The sequence below is a fragment of the Notamacropus eugenii genome, chromosome 1 (genome assembly GCF_028372415.1).
Source record: "Notamacropus eugenii isolate mMacEug1 chromosome 1, mMacEug1.pri_v2, whole genome shotgun sequence".
Taxonomy (NCBI): Eukaryota; Metazoa; Chordata; class Mammalia; order Diprotodontia; family Macropodidae; genus Notamacropus; species Notamacropus eugenii.
In genome coordinates this window covers 587,903,327-587,920,521 of record NC_092872.1, presented here as the reverse complement: position 1 = coordinate 587,920,521, position 17,195 = coordinate 587,903,327, and the positions used below count along the sequence as shown (strand labels likewise).

Sequence of the window (17,195 nt, the reverse complement as noted above, 5' to 3'; positions counted from 1 at the left end):
TTAAGGAGGAATTCATAGTTGTACCCCTTGCATCTACTGTAAAAGCAGGATATGATGGTAGTTGGACATCTGAATTAAATAGCGTGTTGCGTTGGAATCTCCTTGATCTGGGGCCATATGTCTCTAGTTCCAAGGAATAATATGGGTTTAAATAACATCCTTATTGGTAAGTGGATCAAAGAATAAATAGGATAGAAATAAAAATAATCCATAACTATATTAAAAAGAATGATAACAATGCTATAACATACCAAAATTCATCAATAAAAGTTAAATTAAAACTTAGAGGAAATTTACATCCCCAAAACTGTGTATTCACAAAATGGAAATAGGGAATATCAATGAACATGCACAAATTAGCAACCCTGAAATTTGGAAGCAAAGAAATATGAAAATTAAAAGACTATAGAACTTAAAAGATAATTCTTGGGGAATCTAGAAAACAAATTACCAAAAGCAGATAAAGAAAATATGAACAGACCAAGGTGAATTCAGAAAATAAGAAAATAAAAAAAATTATAAAGTACTATGTTATTTGTCAGCAAAACTGAGAAGTAAAAAGTTGACATGTATCTGTAATAATTTAAAAAATCAAACTAATCAAGGATAGATTAGAAGTTTTAACCCATTCTCAAAACAAAATTTAGCAAATTGTAAATTACCTACTAAAGAGAAGGACCCTTGGGTCAGGTGGAGGAGTGAATTGTATCAAATGCTTTAAACTTGTAGCATAATGTAGCAAGACTTCTGTAGCATAGTTTGTAACTTAACTGTGATACAAAAATAACGCACTGTTATACCTCTAGGATCAAGTATGAAGACCTGTGTTTAGTTCTTTCCTACCTTTCTAGTCTTTTTACACCTTATACTCTACCCTGATGCACTCTGTGATACAGTGACACTATCTTCCTCTCAGGACACTCCGTCTCCTTGTTCTGGGTGTTTTCATTTGCTGTACCCCATGCCTGGACCTCTCTCATCTTCATCCTCCTCTTCTCTTTCTCCTAGCTTCCCTGGTTTCCTTCAGGTTCCAGCCTAAGTCCCACTTACAATAATCCTTCCTTGGTCCCCATTAATGCAATAGACTTCCCTGTGAAATTATCTCCCAATTTACCTTGTATACTTCTTGTCTATACATAGGTGTTTGTATGTTGTCTCCTTCCTGTAGACTTTGAGCTCCTTGAGAGCATGGACTGTTTTTTGCCCCTTCTTTGTATCCTCAGTGCGTAGCACAGTGCCTCACACCTAGTAGGCACATGATGAATGCTAAATGGCTGATTGACAGACTATTACTCTGGCATCTAATCTAGTGACATGAATTTTATGAATTATATCTTTAACACCCTAATTTCTTTAGGTCTATCTTACTTTTGGTGATAAATAGTAGATTTAAAATATTTTCTGTTTTTCTTATGTTTCCTTCCCCACCCCCTCCATTCTTTGCCAAACTTGAAGAAACTTAATGGATCAAACTTACAAAAAAATGCATGTGTTTGTGTGACTTGGTATATGATTGAGAATTCTGACCACTTTCCAACCACAAACATCTGAAACATCACTGAATATAATCAAATATTTATAAACATCACATAAAATTATAGAATTTTGAATCTTAGAAACCATCTAATCTCATGGTTCTTAATCTGTGATCTGTGATTTGTTTTAAAAAATTTTGATGACTATAGTTCATACAATTGATTTCCATAGGATTAGACTATTATTTTATATATATTTTTTCATATCTGAAAAGGAGTCTACGTAGACTTCACCAGAATGCCAAAAATTTCAGCTAACAGAAAAAAAGAATTAAATCTAGGCTAATCTCTTTATTTTACTGGTGGAAAAAAAAGATGTGTTGCAGAGAGATTTAAGTCCTATATTTTGAGTCATATATTGAGTTCTTTAAGTAAAACCAATTCAGGAATATTTTCAATAAAGCACATTCAATTCTGATTTGTCTTGCAGCCAGAAATATCAGGTTTAGTCACTTTTCAAAAATCAGTTTTAGAACTTTATTTTTAAAATAATGGTGGAAAGTTTTGTGTAGTTGGGAGTAAAGAGATTTAAGTTATTTTGGTTATGGAGTATAAACAGCTATATTGTTTCACAGCCTGTTTTCAGCAGTTAATTATTTTTTATTTAATGAAAAAGTAGAACTAATAAAATAACATGACATGATAATGCTAGCTTTATATGAAATTAGTCTTCATTTAATCATAACTGCTGAAAACATTTTGACCCTCATTAGTTTGGAAGTATGCTTTTATTGGGAATTTCTGGTAGCAAATGCTGGTTGAAAGATCCTGTACTTTACACATAGAGCAATAGTTAACATGGTTCTTTTGGATCTGGGTTAATGATTAGTATGCATTTTATCTCACAGACCCCAGTTGTAGGGTGGTTATTGTCATTTTTAATGGATTGCGTTAAACCAAATTTTTTTTTTCTTAGGTGATAATGGAATCAGTGGGGCAGAAGATGTCAAATCTAAAAAGAGCCAAAAGGATGATGATGAACAAATAACAAAGTACAGGCAACTTTTGCAGCTTATTCAAGAAAAAGAAAAGAAATCCAAAGACAATGACATGGAAATGGAAATTAAATGGGTTCCAGGTAAGTTAAGTCAACTAGCATTTGTTTAGCCTCTGCCATATGCTTGGCTTTTGTACTTAATGCTGGGGACAGAAAGAAAGGAAAAAGCAGGCCCTGTTTCAAGTATGTCACAGTACAACGAAGGAGACTGCGTGTAACCAGTTATTTGTTGGTGATATTATACATTATTAATCAGGTATACTGCCAGAGGGAAAGCTCTATGATGCAGTGGGCCTGGGAAAAGCTTTCTGTAGAAGGTAGAATTTTAGCTGAAACTTGAATGAACAGTAGAGATAAAAAAGGAGAGAGTTCCAGGCATGGGAACCTGCCGTGAAAATGCTTGAGGTTGGGACAGAAATGTCATGTTCATGGGAATGAGTCAATATCACTGGTGCTAAGGGTACATGGGATTGCATAAAGTGTAAGAAGACTGGAAAAGTAGAAAGGGGCTGAGTTGTAAAGGTATTTGAAAGCCAAACAGAGGGTTTTATATTTGATTCTGGAGGTAATAGAGAGCCACTGTAGTTTATGGTCAGAAATGAGTTTTAGAAAGATCATTTAGGCAGCTGAGTGTGGGATAGATTGGAGTGGGGAAAGTGGGGAAAGACTTAGCAGGCAGACATCACCAGGTGATGAGGGTCTGAACCAGAATGGTAGCATTTGTCAGAGTAGAGAAGGGGGTTGGTAAAACACTTAACCATTAAATGAGTGTGATGGTTAAAAAGAGTGAGGAGTCATGGATGACTCCACAAATGACTAGGTTGGAAGCAAGAGTTATGGAGAAAATTGAAAGACCATGAGCCAGACACTGAATTCATTGAGAAAGAATCAAGAGTGTCCTGGAGGTCTATACAAAAAAGCTACCAGATTTTTTGTTTGTATAATAAATATAAATCAAATGAACTTCAAAGGAGGAGTGATGGAAGGCATGGAAGTGTCATGGGGGGAGCAAGAAGTATTCCAGCTTCCACAGCACAGCCAACAAAAGTGCAACTAGTTCTGGAAAGAGTAGCCCAGAAAGAATTAGATACCTAGCTAAAAATTTTCTTTCTTCGTATTGAATTTCACAAACCTGAGTAGATTTTTAGATTAACAGAAAAAGAACATTTATGTGAAATAACAGTATTAATTACTAATGTGGTAATAAAAAAAAGCAACGTGGTTTTAGTGGATAGATGCTGGATCTGCTTTTAGGAAGACCTGAATTCAGGTTCCTCCTATGACATACCGTCTTTGTGACTCTTTACAACTCTTTATTTGTCTATGCCTCATACAAATCTCTAGTATTTCTTTATTAAGTCATGGACAAGTCAGCCTCATGTTACTAGAAAATCTTCCTGTATCTGGAGTTGTATACACTGATAAAAATCTCAAATTTAGTAGTAAAAGAAACTCTGAGCTTGGGCCCTTACACTCTCTGGGATCACCGTCAATGGTAATAATCATAATGACAATAACTAACATTTATGTAGTGCTCACCATGTGCCAGGCACTGTACTAAGTGCTGTTTCCTTTTTTCAGTTGAGGAAACAGGCAAACAGCTTAAGTGACTTGTCATACAACTAGTGTCAGATGCCACATTTGAGCTCAGTTCTTCCTTGACACCTGGCCTGCACTTTATTCCGTGTGGCACCTAACAGCCTCTGCAAATAAGGTTAGACTAAGTGACTCAAAGATGCCCTTTAGCTCTAAAATCTTTGAGCCTATGTTTCTTTTGGCCTAGAAGTGACCAATATCTCTTTTGCTTACATTTGGACTCTTTTTTTTTTTTTTTGGACGATGATGTAATCTTTTTTATCTGTTAAAGTAGGTCCTTGATTCTAGTTGCTTTATTCTTGAAAGTAATAAAACTTTTTTTTAAGTGCTTTTATTTCAAATAATGTTAGTGTTTTAGACTGACCTTCCCTATCCTAAGTGATTTGGTATCTTAAGTGTGCTCTGAACATCTAAATAAATATACCATATTTGATTTTTATTGCCATTTCGGTCAGCCGTTTTATTTAAGAGTTAGCATGAAAGATCAGGCAGCTAGGTGGTGCAGTGGATAGAGCACTAGGCCTGAAGTCAGTTCAAATCTGACCTAAGACACTTACTAGCTGTGTGACCCTGGGCAAGTCACTTAACCCTCTCTGCCTCAGTTTCCTCATCTAAAATGAGCTGGAGAAGGAAATGGCAAACCACTCCAGTATCTTTGCCAAGAAAACCTCAAATGGGATCACAAAGAGTCGAGCACAACCGAAAAACAGCTTAACAATAGCAACAAAATGGAAGAGGAGACAAAGCAGTGGATTTGGAATTAAGAGGATCTGGCTTTTAATCCATAAGGGTGGATTGACCTGCCAAGGTTACACAGATAGTGCCATAGCCTGGATTCAGTTTCCTTATCTGTAAAATGATATTATTGAACTGGATAGCCTAGGATCCTTTCCAGCTCTAAATATATAGTTCTATGAAATTAATCCTATTCTAATACAAAGAAAAACATATTTAGGTTAAATGGAAGAGTGCAGAAATAAAACCCTTTACTACGTCCTTGACTTGTTATGTAGTTTTCCAAGCACAAGCAAGTCAGCAAATGTATTTTTAACTAATCAGCAATCCTGCTTTAGTATATTTATGCTTTTTTAAAAAATAAGTATATATTTCCTCAGTATTATCTAGTTTATAAAAAGATAATTGTGTTCTTTTTAGATTGTATCATATAACTTCATTATATTTTTAAAATAAAAACAAAACTTTTGCTTGGTAGTTTTTATTCTGGAAATAGGTAAATTAGTATTTAGTTGACCATGTACGTATTCGAGTTAGCAAACATTATTTATGGTAATTGTACCAAAATTATTACTCTGTGTATCATATTAGGATAATTTAATGTTTTGTACTTTGGGAATATAAATGCAAGGCTAAGAAGATGAAATATAATACTGTGTTGTATATGAATTAACTGAAGTCTAGAAACAAGAAGAGTAAGGGAAGACATGATAGTTTTAAAATATTTGAGTACTGTCATGGTAGAAGAGAAAGGAAATTTGTTCTGTTTTCTTTGAAAAGTAACAACTAGAATGAATAAATGGAAATTACACAGATACAGATTTCAGTTCTATATAAAAAAAGGAATAGGGGAGGTAGACCTGTGGTTTCTTTGATATAGGGAACTCCTGGTAGGTGAGGAAGCTCCCTCTAGCAATGTAAGTCATCACATTCTCTGCAACAAAAGTTAAATGACCTTCCTAGGGTCACCATAGCCAGTATGTATCAAAGGCAAGTCCTGAACCCAGTTCTTTCTACCTTCAGGCAGACAGCTTTCTACCCACTAAATCGTAAATGCCTTTCCTTACGTAAGAAAGAACTTTGTAAAAATCAACATATTCTGTGGCTGGATAAATGTCATAAAGGCCCTGGTATTTATGCTCAAGGAGCACAGAATGCCTAAAAGAAACCATAGAAATTATCCAGGCCAGTCACCTCAGTTTACAAATGAGACACTAGTTAGTGACAGATCTGGAATCTAGTGCCCCTGATGTCCAATCTGTTACATATTCCATTACACCATTTCATCATATTGTTCAATCAAAGGCTAGATAGCCTCATCTAGGTATTCAGTAAACGTTTATTAAGCTCCTTTTATGGTTAGGAACTGTGCTAACTGCAGCTTGACTTGGTTTATAAAAGGCAAAAAGGAGTTTACCTCCTACAAGGGAACATATATGTATAATAACTGATGTTGTTTAATTGAAGGAAAAAACTTTATTTGCATGATCTAATTGGAGCTCCACAACCCTGTAGGGCAGATGCTCCAGGTATTATTATTATCCCTATTTATAGGTGAGAAAATTAAGGCCAAAAGGGTAAATGATTTCTCTGTGACTATAAATACAGGATGTACAAAGGTAGAATTTAACCTTGGTCTTTTTGACTCTACTATATTCACTATGTCATGCTCCCTTTAAGAGAATTTCAATAGAGGAGAATCAGTAATAATGAGCAGGATAGGTACTGTGTAAGAGAATTTTTGCGTTGGAACTGATGTCTGAACTGAGTGTTGAAAGAAGCTAGGAATTTTAAGAGTAAGAGGTAAGGGGGCACTCTTACACAAAGGTACAGAGGTGGAATATGATTTTTGTACTGTTGGTGGCTAATGGAAATGAACTCTTAAAACACAGTGTTGAATTCATATGTCAAGTTTTCCATCAGATCAGGGCTATTACTGTTAAGTTTTAATCATAGGTGAAGTATATTCTTTTGAGTTAATATTTATTTTGAATTGAAGTAGTAAATTTAAAGTAAACCTAAATTCAAAATGAATTTATCAGAAATATTTTTTCTCAAATATGCAGTTATACAAGATATATACAAGTAATGTCAGAGGTCCTTCTCTTCTTGGACAAGATCTCCCCTTCATTTTCATTCATTTAACCTTTCAAGTCTACCAGTTGTCAAAATACAATATAACTAAAGGATATAGTCAAAAAGAGATGAAATTGACATCTGAAGTCATGTGTTCAAATTCTGCCTCTGCTACTTAACTATTTGAATGAATTTAGAAAAGTCATTAACATTTAGGCCTCAGATTTTTTTATTTGTAAAATGTCAGGGGGTAAGACTAGATGATTTCTAAGGGCCTGCCCACCTTTAGATTTAAGATTTTATAATCCTGTAAACTCATTAGCCAAGTTATCTGTAAAGATCAAAAAAGGGGGAAGTCTTTGTATCTGTCTCTTTTTCTTTGGGGATTAATATGTCTTTTTTCTGTCCATATTTCTTAGTTGAATGACAACTACCCTAATTTATTTTAGCTGTCCATTTTCTTCCTTGCCTTGTCTCTGCTACAATTTTTTGTTCTCTATAATTAGTTCAATGCAATATTTGTATTTTTTTTCTGACTCTTACTCTTGACTTATGTGATCCTTGTTTGATTTCCCTTTTTCCCCCTATGCTGGTGGCCAAGGTAGAAATGTTTCCTGCCATTACAGCAACTAACCGCCTGAGAGGTATCTCAGAAACCAGGAGCATAGCTGTGTAGGCTGATAGAGTTTGTTTAATTGTTACTCAAGAATATTCTATTTTTACAGACATACATACATTAAATGCACATAATGTTACATGATATGATATGTTTTCTATAGTAACATGATTATATATTTAATCTATAAATTTGGCATTCTGTTCTCTTAATACTTTGTAGGATGGTGCTTTAAAAAAAAATATTTGACCTGTTAGCGTTTTTTCTGCCTTTCAGATAGTTTATGATGCTGTACTTCAGTTACCCACAGAGTGTCAGTGTAAGAGTGCATTAAGTATCCTAAATAAATTTTAAAATTGAGACTTGGCTATTTGTTATTTTTTAAAACACAATTTTGAACTTTTCATAAATTTTGAAATTAGATTATAAATTGCATATAAACAGAATTTATGAATTCAAAGTATTATTAGAAAGGACAGATAACTAAATGTACAGTAGAAGTGGAAAAGTAACTCCTAAATTATCATGTCATTTTGTATAGAATTAAGTAGTGAATTATATTTGAAATTTCATATGTAAACATTACAGCACAGTTTCAGTGATTTTAACTAATTCAGAGAAGGAGTGAAGTAGGCTCTGAGTTACTGAGAAGTTTGAGTTATAGGATATTTGAAAAAAAAATGCGGGTTTAAAGTGTTCACTAATAGAACAAGTATACTATAACTGATAAAATATTAAAACTCTTAAAAAAGTTGATGTTCTTTTAACTATTTTTTATTTCTGTCCCCAGTGCTTCTCACAGTGCTTGGCGAATAGTAGGCACTTAATGAGTGCTTGTTGAATTGAATTAAACAGTAATAAAGGATCATTAAATAGAAGTCCTAAAAGCCCTCAAATTAGCCATCACTGAATGTGTTGTATGTGCAAAGCACACTGCTAGGTGCTATGGGGATTGCAAATAGGGAGAAGATATGGTCCTAAGCCGCAAATATTTGACGGTATTGGGAAATTACACAGAAATTTAATATAAGATATACTATAATCATCAATTGATGATCAAAAATACCTGTTATATGCCAGGTTCTATGACAAAGTAATGTGGGATTTTAGAGAAAATAATAATTCTGGATGGGGAAAATAAGAAAAGGCTTCTTAGAAGAGCTAGCACATTTTAGCCTGGCTTTAAAGATGGGGGTAGGATTTTCCTATACAGAGATGAGTAGAAAGAATATTTCATTCAAATAACTTGGAATGAACAAAAAAGTACAAAGTGAGAAATGTTCAGGAATAGCAGGTAGCCCAGCTTGACTTATGTTGTAGAGCACATTAAAGAAAGTACTGGAAAATAACACCTCGAAATGTATTTGGGCCCAGATCCAGCCCTGAATGCTAGTCTGACAGGTTTTAGATTTTTCTTTTCCTATAGGATTGTTTAGCATTAAATTGCCTATCTTTAAAGGGGAAGAGACTGGAGATGGGGACGCTGGATAATCAAAACAATACTGATGATACATAGTGAGATGCAAAACCAGAATCGTGGGAAGTAAGAATGTAAAGGAAATGGAGGCAAAGGACAATTCAGAGATAGACTGGTCAAGACTTGGAAAACTTAAAGAAAAAAGACTATTTAGTTTTACTCCATAATTCACTTGTCACTGAAATATGAATATCATTATCTATAGTAATTCATTCCATGTTTTCTTTTCCTTAAGTATTATTATTATTAATTATCACAGAGTTTGAGATTTTTATGACATGTGAAAGGTAGCTTCCTGCTTCTTCATGAAGACCCCCCAGGGAGGAGAAGCCCACCTCCTTTTGGGCAGTCCATTTCGCTCTAGAACTGTTTTTAATGTTAGGAAACTTTTCTTGACATCAAGCCTAAACTGGTTCTTTTTCAACTTCATCTTATTCCTCCTGGTTCTACCCTCTGGAGCAAAAGAGAATAGGTCAACAAAAGGGCCTTGCATGATAGTCCTTCAATTACTCGAAAACAGCTAACATAATAATACCCCTTGAGTCTTTTCTAGTGTAAACATGCTTAGTTCCTTTCAAATGATCCTCATAAGATATAGATTCAGTACCCTCCTCTGAACACTTTCTGTTTTATCAGTATCTTTAAACCATGGTACATAGGGAGACCTAAAGAAGACAGACTACAATGAAACCATCACCTCCTTATTCTTTGAAGTTTGCCTCTTTTAATATACTCCAAGATGATGATAACTCTTTTGCCTGCCTCATCATACTCCTGAACCTTCTTGAGCTTGTACTACACTAAAATTCCTAGTTCTTTTTCAGAACATCTGTCTGCCCATGAATCTCCCATCTTATGTTTACAAAGTTGTTTTTTTATTCATAAGTGTTTTCATCTTATTAGATTCAGTTTAATACTTCAGCTTATCAAGATCCTTTTATGTCCTAATTCTGCCATCCAGGATGCTAGCTATCCCTTCCAGTTTTATGTCATCTACTAATTTGATGAACTTTATCTGTTGTTGATAAAAGTATAAAAAGGCACAAGATCAAGAACAGATCCCCTTGTTTATTCCATAATGCGCCTCTTGTCGTTGACATTGAGCCATTATTAGTCTTTGAGTCTAACAAGCTCACTAGTTCTGAAAACTACATCTCTGTCTTCTCCACAGAAGTGAATTAAAACTTCATATCAAAAAGTTTACTGAAGCTTAGATAGACTCTTGTCTTTCTTATCTTTCAAGTACTAGTTTAGAAATCCTGTTAGAAAAGGAAATTAGGTTATTCTTGATAAAATTAAACTGGCTCTCTGTTATCACCTTTCTAGATGTTCACCAGTAATCAATCAATTTCTCTGTGTCTGTCTCTTTCTCTCTGTCTCTCTCTCTGTCTTTCTCTCTCTCTCCTCCCCCCTTCCCTCTTTTTCTCCTCCTTCCCCCCCTTCCACCCGACCCAGACAATCAGTATTAAGTGACTTGCCCAGACTCACAGCTAGACCAATAATTTCTTTAATTGTCCATTCTTTAATTTTCCCAGGAATCAAAGTCAAGCTCACTAGCCTAAAGTTTTTTCACTCTGGTTTTTTGTTTTGTTTTTGAAAATCAAGACATTGCCTCTCTCTGTTTTTGGATTATCTCTCACATTTTCCGTGATGTTTCAGGTATCACAGACAGTAGCTGATCATTGTAAAAAAAACTTTTAAAAAATCAGGACAGTTTTTGCCTTTCTTCCGTCTGGTAGTACTTTTCTTGTTTTCTGTAGTCTGTCAGATATTACTGATAGTGACTCAGCAATCAAATCTACCAGTTCTTGTAGGACTTGCAGATGTAGTTCATCTTGGCCAGCTGACTGGAATTCATCAAAGGCAACTAGGTTTTCTAAATATTTCTTTACATACCTTGTGTATCAACTCTCCATTAGTGATTTTTGTTCTCTCATTTCCAGTGCAAAAGTCAGCTCCCCCTTTCCCTCTTCTCTGTTAAGACTGTTCCAGAGATCTGTTTTTGACCCTCTTTTTCCTCCTGATATAACTTTAAAAAAAATAAAGTCAAACTTTTTGTTGTCATCAACTTTCTTTGTCGGACTCAACTTCTTCTGGCTTTAGCATTCCTAACACTATTTTTATAAGACTCATGTCACATATTTATTTTTTGTCCTTTGTTACCTGACCTTCCACTTGATTTTAAAATTTTTCTGACTTTCTTTTTCATGAACTCAAATATTCAGATACACAAAGAACAGAAGAAATTCTATCTTAAATTATGAACTTCATATTTATAGTTTACTTTCAGAAGCTTATATAAACTTGAACAAGGTAGTATCTAAATTGCTCTTTCTGTAGCACCTAAGAAATATCATTTTTCATTGAAGAAGTATGCTGACTTCATATTATTCTTAGGTAAAATTAATTTGTTTCCTAAAAATGTAGCACCTTACATCTCAGCTTTTAATTCCTTTTACCTTCATGACTTCCTTTCTCAGGGCAGGAAGGCAGGATACAGGAAGGGGGAGATAAATTTAATCTATATTGATTTGACTTTGTTCATCAGAATAGTCCAGAGCATTCCTCCTAAGAGGTAGTATTCGAGCAGCAGGGTGAACATCTTATCTGATGGGGATGCTGCTCTTCCCCTCATTAAAGCTGATTCTACAAAATTAAAACTCCCAGCTCTCGTATGTGAGCGGTGGTGTTGCCTGACCATTTTTCACTTAGATTACATTTTTTTTTTTATGTGTATGGTACTAAAGAACAGTTGTCTTAGCTTTCTCACATGTATTTAAGCAGTGAGGGAAATAGATATTTTTATGTGTCCTTCAGAAATGTATTTTAGAAAGGCCATTAAGAACACAGAATTCGTAGATTTTAGCTATGTCAGCACTTTCATTTTACAGTTAACAACACATATAAGGCCTTGATGCCATAGCCAGTTTATACACCAGCTATATAGATATATAGTAGTCCTTTTATATATATAGGACATATATAGATATAGATCTGTCTATATGGGACTTATACATACATCTACATACATAACATACATATATATAGGACTTAAGGCTTTTGATGCCATTACTTTTCCCATTTCAACACAGTGCTTTCCTCTACTACTTGGATTACCTTTATGGGGGGAAAATCTACATACATCTTTTAAAATCTTGGAAATTTTCTAATATTTTATAGGAGGAAGAACATGTGCTATTCTTTAAAGAGCCATAATTTGATCAGAAATTATGCAAATGAAATGTCTGTGTATCTTTGGAGAACTCAGTCAACCTCCAATATTCACAAATTTTAATTTTCATACATCTCCATCTTCTTCAGTTTTTGTTATTTTTGCATTTCTCTTGGTTGCCAAAATATTCATTTTCTCTACCGTATTTTAGTGGGAAACAGTTTTTAATTAAGATATTTCTAATAACTAGATTTTAAAGTATTGTACTTACTATAGCATTGCACTTTAAATGGAAAATCAGAATTTAAAATAAGTTTAAAGAATATATGGTTTAGTTCAGGCTTTAAACACCAAGGTGCAAGAAACTTAATTTCAGTATTTATGTTTCCATGGAATCATAATCATTTAAGAAAAAAATATTTTGAATGACCATTTCATTTTCAACTGGGGGTAGGGAAGCAAATTAATGTTTATTTCCATACATCAAGCAGACTCATTCTTTTGTAGTTATAAGGGGAATTGCTCTTAATGTTTCACTTTCAAAGCCTTTCACAACCATGCTGTAATCTATCTTTCCACATTCATTATACATTATTCTCCCTCCCATACAGACATCTCTGGGCCATGTTGGCCATGTGGCATTGGCCCTACCTCATGCCTGAAATGCATTCCTTCCTAACTTACTGAATACTTTTCTTCCTTCAAAAATAAACTGAAGCTCACCCATCTTTTATGGGAAGCCTTTCCTGATCCATTCAACTACTTTGCAATTATTCTCTTTATATTTATTTTGTGTATTCATTTTATGCTCGTTTCCCCTATTGAAATATAAGTACCTTAAGAATAGGGGTTGTTTAATTTATTATATATTTTATTTCTGGCATATAGCACAGTACCTGGTATATAATATACATTTAGTTGATTGTTGATTGATGAAAGAGAATTTTACTTAAGTTCAGCAAACATATTCAGAGCCTGATATGTACAGAGATGATTGTTAGGTGCTGATAGCAGAAAAAAAAAAAGGACTTACCTCTAAAAGCTTACATTTTATTGATAGGAGGAAGAGCAGGATCTAATATGTATACAAGAAAATAAATAAGAGTATATGCAAAATAACACAAAGTACTTTCATCAGGGAGAAAGTACTAATAACTTGGAGGATCTGAGAAGTCTTCATGTAGGAGGTAGCACCAAAACCTTCCTTTGAAGAAAAGTAGAGATTCTCTCAGGCAGAAGTAAAGGAGAGAATGCATTCCAGATAGATTTATTGTGCAGTAAAGACTGAGAAGAATTGTTCAACTACAAGAAAAATAGAGACCAGTGTCATAGGAGCCAAGGATGGAAGATTTTCCTTGAGGCAGGGGTGTTCAGTGTTAAAATCTGTAAAGGTCAAATGGAGAACTGAGAAAATGCTATTGGTTACAGGAGTTGAAAAATCATCAGTTAACTCTAAAAGAAAGTGTTCTAAGGGATGGGGTCAGAAGTGAGATTGCCAGAGATTGAAGAATGAGTCGGCCTCAGACACTTACTGGTGTGTGATCCCATGCAAATCACTTAATCCTGTTTGCCTCCGTTTCCTCATCTGTAAAATAAGCTAAAGTAGGAAATGGCAAACCACTTTTATATCTTTGCCAAGAAAACCCCAAATGGAACCGTGGAGAGTTAGACACAACTGAACAACAGGAGAGAAGAAAAAGGAAGCATTATGAGTGTAGAGAACCCTTTCTAGGATCGTAAGTTAGAATCGAAAGGGAACATTGAAAGGGTCATTGAGTCCTTCCTCCTCATTTTAAGAATGAGGAAACTGGGGATCAGAGATGTGAAGTTACTTGTATCCAGGTGCACAAGTAACTTCCTCATTTCATGAGGAAGAGTATGAATCTAGGCCCTCCTGACTGCACATGCCCAGCTACCTATCTAGTATGCCAGGAGAAGATTAAAAGAAGTGTCTGTTTTTGTTTTTTAGTGTACAGAGCATATCTGTAGTTAGTGAGGAGGAAGCCAGTAAATGGGAAGAAATTAAAGACGAGAGGAGGATTGGGAAAACGAATGGGGAAGGGATCAGGGGCATAAATGGAGGGATTAGCCTTGACAAGGAAGAAAGCCAGCCTTTTTCTTCAAGACTAGAGCAGAGAAGGAAGGAATAGAAGATGGAGTAGGAGGGTAAAAGAAGCTGCTGCTTCTCCTGTCTTCTGTGGTTTTTATGAACTGAGAAGAATAAGTCCTCTCATGAGAGAGGGAGTAAAGAAGAGGCGTCATATAGAATTGAGAAAAGAGTTTGGAATAGGTATTGTGGACAGTATGATAAAATTTATCTAGAAAGAATAATTGAAATAATGCTCTAGTTGGGAATAGATGACAAAGTAGTAGTGAATCCATTTGGCACAGGGAATGTTCATCAGCACATGAGTAGTAAAGAAGGCATTTAGTTTCCGAGGGTAACCCAGGTTAGAGTTTGGCAAGGAATGACAAGGAATTATTCTCTGTGACCAAATGAAAATTTGGTCCATTTTTAAAAGTCTTATGTTAATGAACTATTCGAACTAGACTCATAAATGCAAACTTATAATTCCTAAAGAAATTGTGTTTTTTAAAAATTATGTGTTTTGTAGTGATATGAGATTGGTGATCTTTTGTCCCTGAAGGTATATCTGACATTTAAAAAATTTCCCAGACAATAACATTGTAGGAAGTTTGGACAGATACCACCACATGGTTTTAATGAAAACAGTCTGAAAACCTTATATAATTCTGTTAGAATTATGTATTTTACATAGACATAACAATGGCATATGTCTAAAGAATTCATTGCTCAAAAATAATATGATCTTGAACTTCTGTTGTATATTTTCTGTTCCTTTAAAATGTTAGTAGCAATTTGTGAGTAAGATAAAGGTTTTTAAGACCATGAGAACCATGTCTTTTCATTTAATTTATGTGAATTTTTGCATGGGAAATAATATGGAAATTCTACATTTTTTTTTAAACTAGAAGGATTAGTGGTTGAAACATAAAATTGTGGTTTATCATAGACCCAGAATGCTATATATCTGGAAGAGACTTTAAAGATCCATTCTAGTTCAAACTTCTCGTTTTAAATCTCTCACATTAGTCTTTCTGTTGATTCATGATTGGAGGCCATGAGTCAAAATACTGATAGTACAGTGATGTGATGATATCATTAGGGAAACAACTGGAAATTCAGTCTGCAAAAATGACATCTGCAAAATAAATAATCACAATGAGAAACATTTGGAGTCTCCTGAAAAACACTGGTAGTGCATACTTATATCCTAGGATTTTTTTATGTAGTTGATGACAAACATTTCTTTGTGACTTTACTTTTAAACTTGTTGTCTTTACTCAAGAAGAGACTTCCCCATCTTTGTTGCAAAGTCAGCTGGTTTTTGGCATCTCTTGTTTTCTAGCAGCCCACAACTATGTTGAATTCTTTGTAGTTAGGTTTCATTTTTCCTTTAAAGCATATCTTTCTGTTCATCCTGTTTGTGGTTGCCTCATTTATTGCTATACACTAGCTGCTTGAACTGCCATTCTTTCCACGTGTTCCACACAGTAGAGCACTATCATGACAAGTATCACTTTAGTTCTGGGCTAGAGTATATTCCAAGATCATCATTGATTATTTCCTTTTTAAATGTTAATTTTGGGTTCAAAATGATGATCTTTCGATATCCGTGGTAGTTAGATGAAAGGGTAGGAAATCATGGCTTTTCCCTAGTCCTTGTTTGGAGCTGATACAACATTGGGACCATTCTACATGGGATAGTAGCTCAGAACTAGAAGGGGTTTTAGAGAGCTTCTCATTCAGCCCTTTCATGGTAAAGATGAAGAAACTGGGGTCTAGTAAGATAGAACCCAAATCTAACACAGTGGTCAAGTCATTACCACTGCCAGCCCATCCAAATACCATCATCACCCAAAAACTTCTCTTCATTCTTTTCCATCTTTATTAACCAGTCCAGTTCCTTCTGTCAGCCAAGAAACATTCATTACATGCCTTCCTTTTGCTAGGCAATTGTCTTAAGTGTTGGGGATACAAAGAAAATATTTAAGGAATTCACATTCTATTGAGTGAGGAAATGTACATTATCAGTATAGACAAAGTAAATACAAAGTAATTGGTGGGGATGGGAAGGAAAGCACTAGTAGCTAGGAGTATTGGGAGAGGCTTCTCATAGAAGGCGAATGAACTGAGTGAGAATAAAGGGACTCCTTCCTTTCCCAAAGAACTTTAGAACCTGACTCAGTGCCTTATGACCTACAAGGGACTTCAGCCCATCTGTTGATGTTCCCTCAAGTACCCTGTGTTCATTAACCACAACACTAACCACCTACATTTCTAACTCCATCACAGCTCCTTTACAGCTTAAATATTGTTATCATTCTGAACCTCTGTGATCTTCAAATCTAGAATTCTACTCTTTGACAACTTTGTATGTATCCTTACATCTTTCCCTCTGCCTCATTCCTTTTAAACCTCTTCTGCCTTACTATGACCAGTCATTTTTTTCCCCATGCTCTCGTAGTCTATCATTCCTGTCCTAATCTCACTTTCCTACTGTAGTTTTAACCATATGGTTGACCAGCTCAAGTGTACACTTTTTTATCCTTGAATTACCACTCTCACCTTGTCAAACCCAACACCAAGTTACCTCACCATCTCTCTTTTCAATTACTACTTGGACACCTTCAACTACTACTTGGGAGCAATTCAGATGCCACGAATTAGGGTGTTTAGTTCCGCTATAAATTAATGGTATCCAGCTTCTACAGGTCTCTCACTACTAAATGACATCCTTTTTACTCTTTCCCATCCATACTATACCTTCTCTTAAGCTCCCTGTTGCCAGATCTTTCCTTCCTCTCAAAAGAAGACTTTACTTCCTACTTTAAAAAAAAGAAAAGACCATCCATCATAAACTTCTTTTTCTCCACTGTCTATCTATCCATCTATCTATTTATCTATC

General features: G+C 34.8%; 1 protein-coding gene across 2 annotated transcripts in view; it reads left to right on the top strand.

The window, feature by feature from the left end:
- Positions 1-17,195, top strand: part of ESF1 (ESF1 nucleolar pre-rRNA processing protein homolog) — a 94,228-nt gene that overhangs the window by 34,816 nt on the left and 42,217 nt on the right. For both annotated transcript variants that reach the window (XR_011972547.1, XM_072634479.1), the window contains exon 9: positions 2,452-2,613. Coding sequence is in view for 1 of the 2 variants with exons in the window: in XM_072634479.1 (XP_072490580.1) it covers positions 2,452-2,613 (162 nt within the window). In the remaining variant the exon portion in view is untranslated. The remainder of the gene's footprint in view (positions 1-2,451; positions 2,614-17,195) is intronic.